Source organism: Mesoplodon densirostris, chromosome 1, assembly GCF_025265405.1.
Source record: "Mesoplodon densirostris isolate mMesDen1 chromosome 1, mMesDen1 primary haplotype, whole genome shotgun sequence".
In the NCBI taxonomy this organism is placed as follows: domain Eukaryota; kingdom Metazoa; phylum Chordata; class Mammalia; order Artiodactyla; family Ziphiidae; genus Mesoplodon; species Mesoplodon densirostris.
Genome location: NC_082661.1, coordinates 10,493,802 through 10,505,711, shown reverse-complemented (window position 1 = coordinate 10,505,711; position 11,910 = coordinate 10,493,802). Strand labels below are relative to the sequence as shown.

The 11,910-nt window shown below is 44.3% G+C and overlaps 1 protein-coding gene across 6 annotated transcripts in view; it reads right to left on the bottom strand.

The window, feature by feature from the left end:
- Window positions 1-2,698: 2,698 nt before the first annotated feature.
- FGFR2 (fibroblast growth factor receptor 2) overlaps window positions 2,699-11,910 on the bottom strand; it is a 101,910-nt gene continuing 92,698 nt past the window's right edge. For 4 of the 6 annotated variants that reach the window (XM_060098774.1, XM_060098779.1, XM_060098785.1 and 1 more), the window contains 5 exons: window positions 10,448-10,570; window positions 9,820-9,890; window positions 8,035-8,172; window positions 6,236-6,341; window positions 2,699-3,198 (listed from right to left, as the gene is read on the bottom strand). In XM_060098774.1, coding sequence (XP_059954757.1) covers window positions 3,034-3,198; window positions 6,236-6,341; window positions 8,035-8,172; window positions 9,820-9,890; window positions 10,448-10,570 — 603 coding nt within the window. In that variant the 3' untranslated portion in view covers window positions 2,699-3,033. Of the gene's footprint in view, window positions 3,291-6,235; window positions 6,342-8,034; window positions 8,173-9,819; window positions 9,891-10,447; window positions 10,571-11,910 lie in introns of all 6 variants that reach the window. The other 2 variants (XM_060098768.1, XM_060098788.1) reach the window with 1 other exon arrangement.

The window sequence follows — 11,910 nt, the reverse complement described above, 5'->3', positions numbered from 1 at the left end:
GAGGTGGGCTAAGCTAAGCCGGGCAGGGGTAAGCCTTATGCTCCAGGATTCTTACCAAGCCTTGCCCGTGTCGGTTTATTTGGGGTAGGTATCAAAAAAGAAGTATCTCCCATCCTTTTCATGGACCACATTACCTTCCTTCCCTTGATGACAAATCTAATTCTAAAACTAAAATGGCCAATAGCTAGGAGTATAATCTACCTTGTCTATTTACGAGATAGCTTACATTGTAAAAAGCCGTAACCTGCTCCTTCGGTCTCAAAAGTATAGAAGATGTACCGTGGATTTACATGGATGTGGAGCACCAGCAAGTCCTTCCTGCAGCCTGGCCAAGGGGAGCCCATTGGTGTAGATGGCCAGAGGGCTGCAGAATAATCTTCCTGAACACACGTGACTAAAGGCTGCTTTCCCTTTTCTTTTTAATTTTAATTTTTTAATTGAAGTATACTTGATTTACGATGTTATTTATTTATTTATTTATTTGGCCATGCCACGCAGCTTGTGGGTTAGCTCCCCGTCCAGGGATTGAACCCGGGTCAAGGCAGTGAAAGCGCCGAGTCCTAACCACTGGACCACCAGGGAATTCCCGTGTTATCTTATTTTTTAAATCCCATTCTTTTGGGTGGGATTATAACCCTGTCCTGATAATAAATAGCACAGGAGATTGGCAAATGCAGAAAGAGGGCTGAGGCCACGCTTCAGTTGGCTGGTGAGACCCTCACTCTACCACTAATGGCCTCAAACAGAACAAAGATGCCAAGGATGGAACCTTCTTTTTTTTCCCCCCCAGGAGAAATATTTTATTCTGAACTGAAAAGTTGAGTGCTGGCCAAGGACGGCACTTTTTAACCACCAACAGCCCCAGAAGGTTCTGAGAGCGTGGCTGAAGTTCAGAAGCCAGATTGTTTTTGTCTCCTTTTCCTGGTGTTGAGGCTGGCAAGCGAATATAATGAAGCTGTAAGAGTCACAGATTCACATTTGTTAAGAGGCCAAAAAAGCCCTTTCTCTCTTCAGATTCTGGGTGGCATGGAAATAAGTAAAATTATTTTCAAAGTTTGTTCAAGTTGTCTTTTTGAGATTTTGAAGCAAATTCTGCATCATGAGGAAGGCAGCCTAAGATTTCAAGGTGCCCAGTATCCAGACCTTCTGACTATCTCCCCTCTCAATACCTCCCAGCCTTAGAACAGCTGCCCGTTTGCAGAGCTCCCTCCGATGCCATTCATGGGCTCCTCTGGGAGCAGCTGGGGCCCAGAAAGGAACATGGACTCCCCTGGGGTCCCAGGGAGCAACGGAGCCAGGACTTGAACCAGCCTCTTCTGATTTTCCATTGGACCCACCTGTTGCAGGTACTGCTGGTCCCGGACAACCTCTCTGACAAGTCACCGCTTGTAGCAAAGAACAGACCTCCCCAGCTCTGCTTTCCTTCCGCACAATCACACCACACAGCACGAGTCGGCACCTCCGAACACGGGAAACCATTTGGTAAGACACGAGTATTAAAAAAATAAGCTGCGTGACATTTATTTTGTCTTGTTAACATTAATATCTGTAGAAACATTTTTATTGTCAGTATAAAAATTAACAGGCTTTATTAAATACTTTCTCCAATTTCATAGCATGTTAAAAATCAGTGTCATCTCCATTCATGCTGCATGGCTACAGCACAGTGAGTAGGTGTTTCGAAAGCAAAACACAGCACTTCCATACAGAACGGACAGTGTGGCAGTATTCTGACGCTGGCATGACGCGGGATTCTTTTGGTGAGGTCCTGCTAGGCGGAAGCAATCCCTTAAAAAGGTGGAAGGATCCCCAAACTATCAGCAGAACAACTCGGTGTTTCCATTTTCTTCGATGGGACATGAAGATTCTAAAAGGCTCCTCTGTCGCCAGTGACTCTGGAAGCCATTATGAAGAGTCGCCGAAGACTACAGGCTAATCTGATCAACGTGCAACTCAAGAGGCAGAAGGCCAGCTGCCGGCGAGCAGAACACTGCCAGCATCTCAGCGAAGGGCCCTCCTTGAGGAATGGACTAAGGCATCTTTTTAAGAGAACGGTGGTACCATGTGTCTTGGGGAGCCCAGTTCAACGTTGATGGGCCCAAAGACAGAGCTGCACCAAAACAAAACGCCTTCTTATTAACGAGTTCTTTTTAACATGGGCATTTAGGTGGTTGAAGAACAATCATCTGACAGCAGAGTTGAAACACAAGGAAGTCAGAACTTCATTTTCCCCAAATCAGTCATAGTTTGTAAATATTTCTCTTTTCAAAGGATCTGATAACTAGTTAAGTCCAAGCAAGAGGTTAACTAGTCTGATGCGCTGCCGGCATAGAAATGCCACTTAAATTACCAAAAAAAAAGCCAAAAAAACAAAAAAAAACTATAAACAATTGTTTTGTATATTACCAATTCATTAATAAATTAATGTTACACCATTTTCCCTGAAAGCAAAAGTATTTTTCCACCTCTGCTCGGTGAAAATTAAGAAATTCTGTGTAAGAACAGCATTTAGCAAATAGCTATTTAAAAAAAAAAAGAGAGAGAGAGAGAGAGAGACCAATTCTCTAGGTGCATTGGGACATCCATTTAAAATCAATACAAAAAATAATTCCTTGTAAATATATAATATATATTTATACATAATTTGAATATATTTACATACATCCAGCACCTATATACTGCAATTGTGCTCTATAAGTATGTGCTGACATATATTTTCTCCATTTATTACAAAATTCACAAGAAATGCAGAATGCACGTTTGCCTTGAGTCTGGCTGGTCCACAGCCAGTACCCACAGTGGGTCATCAGCACGTGATGGCCCATGGCGGTCCATCGCCCCAGAAACATTCTTCTTCTCCTGGTGAAGATTACAAATTCTTTACACGTGTGCTGATTACTTTTCCAATTATTTACTCCTCTGATGCATATACACACACAAGCCAAGACAACAGGCTCCCAGAGGCAGGGCCTCCCTGCTCAGTACAGCTAGGTTCCTGGTGCCGCCCTGTTTGCGGACGGGGGACAAGCCCATTCATGTTTTAACACTGCCGTTTCTATGTGGATACTGAGGAAGGCAGGGTTCGTAAGGCATGGGGTCCGGAGAGAAAACAGAATCATCTCCCGAAGAGCAAGAACTCCTTGTGTCAGGGTAACTAGGTGAATACTGTTCAAGAGGCTGACTGAGGTCCAAGTATTCCTGAAAGAAGGGAAGAGAGACGTTTTATTTCATCTCGGGTCAGGATAACAAGGTGAATACGGTTCGAGAGGCTGACTGAGGTCCAAGTATTCCTGAAAGAAGCGAAGAGAAGACTTTTATTTCAAACGCAGGCTCTTGAGACGTTGATATGAGAGTTAGGACAACATGGGGCACGCCCAGCAGGTTGAGACCTGCCCTCCCCGGCTTCCACAAAGACCACCCTGAGATCCCAACTTTATCTCCTCTAGGGTGCCCTTCACTTTTCTTCTCAACCCATCTCAAATGAACTATTGGCAAGTCGGGAATGTTAACACCCAGCTGAGCAGTCACCTCGACGGGCACAGACCCAAGGACCTGCTTGTTAGACCACACGGTTCAAATCCGCACCCAGCAAAATGGAAAAAACGCAAGATGTTGTGGATGCCCGGGACCCCTTTCCATAGCTGAGACCATGAATATTTATTTCATGAGTTACATTCTACTATTGTAGCTTCCAGGATAATTTAAGGGGAATATGTCTTCATTCCGCGGGTAATTTCACAGATGCAATTCATTACTCTCAGAAGCTCTCTGAGCTGAAAATGTAAACAGGTTCAGAAAAGGCCTGGATATACTCGTGTTCGTTACACCCACAGTGGACTGTTGAAGAACAGTTTAGGAAAACGCAGGTTGCGTTTTAAAGCTCTGAAGGTTGGAAGTTCAAAAAGGGCTCTTCGGCTCCCTGAAGCATCCATCGGTGTTGCTGTCAGAAAGCCCACCCGACGGCCCCCAGATAACATTGCTTCCGACTTAAGACAGGGTGAGAGCTTACTGCCTGCTCTTGTGTGGCCCATGAGCTAGGAACGTTTTGAAAGGGTTGGGGAAAAGACCAAAAGAAGAGTAACATCTCATGGTATTAAAACTATGTAAAATAACAAAATTCACATTAAATTTAAATTTTAGGGTCCATCCAGTTTTATGTGAACACAGACATATTCATTTACACATTGTCCATGGCTGCCTTCCTGCTACAACGGCAGAGTTGAGTTGTTGCTTACAGAAACCCACAAAGAGGCCCATCAAGCTGAAAGTTGACTGTCTGGCCCTTGACAGAAAAGGTCTGCAAACTATGAAAAGATTTCTAAACTGGGGAACTTCTGGGTATCACTGCCTCAACTGGGCTAGCATGTTGGGGTGCTTCTGCTCACACCCCCAAAAGCCAAGGAGAATACTATGACACATGGTTTTGCTGAAGGGGGGCAAAAAGTGCAGACCACAGCACAACCAGCCTCAGTGTTATCAGAAAAGCGCCCACAGAATGTTGGCAACTATACATTTTATACATTTTAAAAGACAAAAAAAAAACAAAAAAAACACAAAACCCAAACCACCCCTGTAATTCATCACCAGGTTTGGCAAGGAAAAGAGTCCCCATCCAAGAATGGGGGATGTGTCAGTTCCAACAACATCAGCAGGAACTGCACAACTGGAAACAAACACGCCCACCACATCAAAAGAGAACTTTTTTGCTTACAATGATAAAAATGAAATTTTGTCCTAAATGGAACCAATTTTCTCCAGCATATGGTAATGATTTTCAGAAGGAAAGAAACTTCGATTTTTATATCCGCTAGACAATATGGCATTCTGCTTTTTAATTTTAGGATGCTAGATGTAAATTTCAGGGTGAAAATGGGCCCACTTTAAATGTAAATATATAAATAAACAGCATAGAGCATGGACACAGGATCATTAAGATGGAACTTTAGTGCTTTCCCAGTTTCTAATTGAAGCCATAAATGTTCAGATCTGATAGGGAAAAAAGAAAAAAAAAAAAAAAAAACTAGGGATATCAGTGGATTCCAAGTCTAGGGTTAAAGGAACTTATACTAGAAACAACAATTTTGGCAGGAGAAGAAAGTTGGTGTTTTTTTTTTTTTTTCCCCTTGAACTGTTCCTTTCAACTTCTGAAGGTCAGCTGTATTCATTTAAATGCAATCTCTCCCTTTATCAGCTACAGTCAGACGCACAGATAATATTGCTGGCTTAAGGCTTCAAATCACAACATTTGATTATTCTTTTAAAAAATCAGCCTGACACTATTAAATGCATTATTTTAAAATAAAGGTATTCTTTTCCTTCTAAAATATTTAGGCAATTTTAACCTTTTTTTGCTGTTATTGAGACAATTGTAGGGTTCCCCCCCCCCCGCCACTGTTTGGAGAAACACTATTCTACATCCTCATTAAATATCTCTAATTCATCCGCTAACAAGTTCTCCCTATTGTGGGGTTTTTCTGGCCTTGATGGGTTTATCATCTTTCCTGCTCAGACCACTTTGTTTCCACAACCAGAGATGACTCTGCATGGCGAAGGAGCCACTGACATGGCCGAGTGTGGACAATGAGTGACAAAAGAGAGTTTCTTTTGTTGATATAGATTATATTTTCTAGAAAATAAATATTTTAACAAAAGGTATGAATTTTCACTTAAAGATCCTGTAAGTCACTCATTAAAGGAAACTCTGTGTACATTTACGCTGTGACCAGGCAGGGTCGCATCATTATATAGAAGCTGGAATGTGTTATATAGAAGCTGTGTCATGTGTTATATAGAAGCTGGAATGGCACAACTTCAATGCATCCCATCAAGCTCATCAGTAACGGACCATCAGCAGCCCTCACCCTAATGACCAGGGCAAGGGATCCAACCAGCACAGAAACCCCAGCTCCTTTCCACGCAAACCCAAACACTGCAGTCGGACACTTCTTTCCTCTCCCCATCCTCCTACATATACGCACCCTGGACCCACCGCCCACGTGCCACAGTGAGGGGCAGCCTCAGGTGGGGTCCTCTGTCTCTGGTTTTGTGAGACAGAACTCTCAAGACGTAGTTCTGAGAAAAGTCAGGATTTGGGAGGAACACATAGGTTCACTCTGTCTGACCCCTGTGGAACAAGGATAAACTGTACCCTAGAGTCCAACAGGGGAGGCTACATTTCAAAACCTGTGCTGGTCTCCCAAGCAAGGACCCTGGGCTTCTGGAAGGAGGTTCTTACCTCATTGGTTGTGAGTGTGAGAATTCGATCCAAGTCTTCTACCAACTGCTTGAAGGTGGGTCTCTGTGAGGGCACCGCATGCCAGCAGTCTCTCATCATCATATACCTGGAAGAGATGGGTTTCCTTGGTGAATTAATTCCCTAAGTATTAGGGGGCATGGCTATAAGCCAGTCTTAATAGTCAATATGGAGAGATGTCCTCAATTATGAAAATGGATCAGAACTTCCCTAGCAACTAAATTAGGGGGTGGTGATCCACTTTGCCAAAAGAGGCACTGCTTAATTCCTCTGAAAAGCACTTTGATTTACAAAAACATCATGTTAACCAAAATGTTTTAGGAAGGTATATATGCCATCAAAAAAGACACTTCCATGTGTTTTCACGGCTGACTTCTGGTATCCCTGTGGCAGTGACTTATAATAGGGTATCACATTTCCACGGCACTTTTGGACACTGTGGGAAGAGCCCTATAGGAGCAGGCGGGAATCCGGTCTTCCCTCCCCACGGGCCCCTGCCTGGACCAAAGCTGCTCTACTGTTATCTGCCTGACACCCTGAACAAAGGTTCCTCAGTTTTAAAAAACTGAAGTTTGAAAACTACAACTTTAAGGCAAGGTTCTTATGAAATAATCTGCTGTCACTGGGCTGTACCTTCACTTCCTGATTAACTCTTGGATAGGCCTAGGTTCCCAGGCCTTATCTTGATGATGGGTTCCGAGAGACCCTCTAAGGCAGCAAAAGCACCAGGAATGACAGGGAACACAATAAAACGCAAGAGGGAAGAGATATGGGGACATATGTACATGTATAGCTGATTCACTTTGTTATAAAGCAGAAACTAACGCACCATTGTAAAGCAATTATACTCCAATAAAGATGTTAAAATAAATAAATAAATAAATAAATAAATAAATGCTTTTATATAACATACTATAAAATGTGGCCATTCATCAGATGTCCACTGTACACCAAAAAGCACTCATGGGATTACTGATGTAAAATCCCGTGAAACGATACCCAAGAGACCGCGGTCTCTGGGACAATCCCTCTTCTTAGTCAATTCTGGGGGTTGGGAGGAGAGACTCCTTTCCAAAGCACTGACTTTACTGCACAAGACCCATGTCACCAACACAATGTAATTCCACTTAAAGTGCGGGGTAGGTTTTGCTAGAAACCAGCTCATGGTTTTAGAGTCAGATCGGGTACTCTAAGGATGGCAACTGGACAAGTTTTTAATTCTCTGCACTAAAATATGGGTAAAATATAGGTAACCAGACGCTAGTTCATTCGCCCCGAGGAATGTGGTTGAGGTCCATCTATAATAGCAATTTTCAATGGTCACAAAGAGGCCGCAGAAGCACCCATTCTCCACTCGCTGTGCAGGGGCCAGGCACAACCCATGAGGAAAGGGGGCAGCCCCACGGCTTTTGAGCTTGTGTATGTGGGAAGCCTGATGTACCTTCCTGTCACTTTGACAACAGCAAGGCACAGTACAGTGGCCCAGGAAGATCACCGGGCTCGCTGTGTGAACTCAGGAGCCCTCGGCCGGGCAGCCCGACACCCTCTGTGGTTTAAAGCTCGCTCCATACACCTCAGAAGGATGCTCTTTCTTTTGGACAGTCAGGGCTGTCCATGGAGCTTTCTATCTCAGTTCCAGGATTGGGCCCAGAAAGTTTCAGCAATTCTTCTTCTTAGGACATGTTTAAAAAACCAGGGGCCTTAGAAAACCAAAGTATCCAGGAGAAGCGTCACTGGCGGGCAGGGGCTCCTGGGGCATCGGGAGAGACAATGGCCCTTACAGTTCATTGGTGCAGTTTGCCGGCTTATCCATCCTGTGCCCTTCCTTAAGCAGCTTAAAAAGTTCCTCCACGGGAATCCCTGGGTAGGGCGAGCCCCCTAAAGTGAAGATCTCCCACATTAACACCCCGAAGGACCAGCTGCAAAGAAGGGAGAAAACAGCATTAGTAATCCATCTGAATCACAGAGACCTAAACATGCCCAGTTAAGAAAATAAACGCCCACTTACTTCTTACATTCAAAGACAATTGACCGGGGCCCTCCTACAGTTCATCCAACTTGCCCCTTCCTGCCCCCAAAGAGCATCCCCAGAGGCTATTCGGATGGAATTTTCCATCCACAGACAAGTGATAGTAAACCCTCACTCTTTTGGGGGGCAGAGGGGAGGGTGGAGATTTGGGGTTTTTTTCCTCCTTCCATCACTCTCAAATAAAACTCTTTGTCTTAATGCAGTGTTATAAACATGAACTTCTAAACTGCAAAGCTCTTTATGCTCCTGTCCAGCTCTTCCACCGGCCTACGTGCCTGAGCCCAGGGCTGTGACCTACAGTATGAGCAGTTGACAGACTAAGGCCAGCATGCTGATTCTGAGAGGTAACAGCTGCCCAAGGTGGCCAGTGGACCATCTGAGCACACAAAAGTTTCCCAACTTACTAAGGTCATGAAGGGAGTTAGTGCCGGGCTGGGATTAGGATGGAGGAGCCCTGTGCCCCAGAAAAACTTCATACGACAGAAAGTGAAAACATCTCACAGGGCACAATTTATTCCTGACCGTGCGGAGACCCACAGTTGGATCCGGAGCCTTGTTCAAGAGACTCACAATTCCTGAGCTAATCAGGCCGAGAATCCTGCATTTACCTAGGTCACTGGAAATACACCCTCACTGATTCTGTTGAGTTTCAGAAATTAAACTGCCTTTGGTTTTGTGCAGAGCGAGAAGAGCAGCACAATCCAGGCAGTGTGCTCACTGCAGAACTGGGAATCGTAACACTTTCCTTCTGGAACTGCTGAACACGACCAGTGGCTATAGCATGGGATCCATGCCTGCCCCAGAAATCTTCCCACCCACACAAACAAGAGTAGCTCAACTGATTTTTTAATTCATAGGAACTTGCAAAAAATAGAACAGAGAGAGACCCTCTGTACCTTTCACCCAGTTTCTCACAATGGTAACATCTTTCGACCACATTTCCAAAGATGGAATTCTAAAATACCAGTTGGAGCCTGGCCCTAATAATATTTTAAAGTGTATCACAATAGAAATATTGTATAGTTTGCACTCTATTTCTGTAACATTATCAAGGATGCTAAGACAAGATCAGAATTTTTTCAACGGATAAACGGGGAGCAGGCCCTGTCGAGATCATCCCAGTGGACCGTGTCCCAACCAGCTTTCCCCTATGAGGACAAACCTAGGACGGGGAAAACAGGACAAACTACTCTCAAGTAGGAAAAGTTTAAGGGCGCGAAGAACATGCCAACAGCTTGGCAAATTAGATAGCAGCTTTGTACTTGCACATCCGTGAATTAGTTCAAGGGGGAGAACTTCCGCTCTGGCAGGAGCAGGTTAGTGGTTCCACCTCCTGTGCGCTTTGAAGCCGGGCAGATTAGTAACAGAGCATTGGTTACCAGCCTACCATAAAATCCATCCTTTCTAAGGCCAGCTCCTGCACCTTCTCTGCATGTGTGAAATGCAGCAGGGACCAAAGAATGAAGGAAGGCAAAGAATGTACGAGATTTTTACAACTCAGCCCGAGGGAAAAGGCAGAGACAAGGGAATTACTTACACATCACTCTGATGGGTGTACACTCTATCGAAAAGGGCTTCGGGAGCCATCCACTTGACTGGAAGTCGGCCCTGCAAGTGTAGAAGAAATGTACAAACCAATATATTAAAACCGATTTATTTTAGCAGGTTCAACCCGGCTGTGCCCTGTTTATTTTAAGAGCTGACACTCTAATGGTTTTTGCTGGACAGTCATTAGCACAGAAATAAGCTCCAACTGGGACTACACAGAGCATGGGAGATGCACAGATTTGGACACGTTAATAAAATGTCGTTTCCTTGGATTCTCATGATCATCTATCTCCCTAGCAGGCAGACACACCCTGACCAACTCCTAGGTGAAAATTAACCCAGAAACTCCCAGGCTCTAACCTTTGCTAGGAAAGTTCTTGACAAGGAGCCTTACGAAGATTCTTGCTGCTGATTATTCTGTATATAAGACTGATTCACGTTTACCAAGAGTATCTTAACTGTAGTCTAAATGTGTTTATTGAGGAGTTTGTAAAGAGTAAGGCAAAAGAACAGGAATAAAAAGGCATTGGTCCTTCTAGCTCTGAGCAACATCTTTCACCTGGAACATTCCGTGCCACCTCTCCACCCCTTCCCACTGCATCACTGCCACAACTTACATTTGTGGTCTTTTTGTAGTAGTCTATATTGTTGATATCTCTGGCCAGTCCAAAGTCAGCTATTTTCATCACATTGTTTTCTGTTACCAAAACATTTCTGGCAGCTAAATCTCGATGAATGCACTGAAATCGAGAAAGAACTCATTTCAGAATGCTACAAGAATAAAAAGGTAACGTATGCACTTCTTATAATGCAGAGAGAAAATACATCTTACGTCAAAAATTGGTATTTCTTTTCTAATTAAAATAAAAGACCAAGGCCCCAACTATTTCAAAGAGCAAAGGTAGATAAGAAAACACATGCCCTTTTATCTGCAGTTGACTGGCATCCTTCGTATTATGAACACCTAAATGACCTCTTTTAATACCACAATTATTTCCCCCTCTGCAGTTCCGGACACTGTTCCTTTCTTGCTCATTTTTTTTTTTCTTTTTCGGTACGTGGGCCTCTCACTGCTGCGGCCTCTCCCGTTGCGGAGCACAGGCCGGACGTGCAGGCTCAGCGGCCATGGCTCACGGGCCCAGCCGCTCCGCGGCATGTGGGATCCTCCTGGACCGGGACACGAACCCGTGTCCCCTGCGTCAGCAGGCAGACTCTCAACCACTGCGCCACCAGGGAAGCCCTCTTGCTCATTTTTGAAACCATCCCCCCACTGAGTTCTAAACCCACCCCTTCTCTTGGTTCACTCTCTTTCTCTCTCCCCGATCCCTCAGATTCCTTGGCTTTAGCTTCTCTCTCCCTCAAAATAGAGGACCTGTCCCATTACTTTTGTATATTTCTACATATCCACATGGCTCCCATTCTTAGATACATACAGAAGATATGCAAATTCCTATCTCTAACCTGACCTCTCTCCTGGGATCCAGATTCTCATTTTCAATAGGACATTTCCACACTGACATCCCTTTGGCACTTTTAAATTCAAGGTCTCTACTCTATTCTTATTTTCTTGGTCTTTTTCGTATACACCTGAGATATATACACCAGAATTCTTTACACACTCCTCCCAAGTTCTTTTGATTTCAAACCCCAAATGCCACTCCAATTTGTCCACCCGGCTCCGTTCCCACTGCTAAGCCCTTAGTCCGGGGTCTCATCACCCTTCCAACAGGTCTCCGTGCTTCAAACTCAGCACTATTGCATCTTCTCTGCTTCCCTCATATTATGTTTCTGAAGGAGCTGATCACATCTGTTCTAGGCTTATATGAAGGCCAATGCCTGTCTATTCATATTCTCTGTCCAGTTCTCACCCAACACCTGGTCCCCACACGGGGCCCAACCTATGTCTGCCACATACATGGGGGCCAGATGCTGAGATGCTCACTACAGGGCAGCTGATTTATGGTTCCAATACTAACTCTTTGGTCTCAGAAAGCTCTAGTCGTTATAACTTCTATGTTTCCTTTCTACAAATGATATGTTTTTGTAAGCTGTTAAAAGTGTTTTAGCTGTACTTTAATAC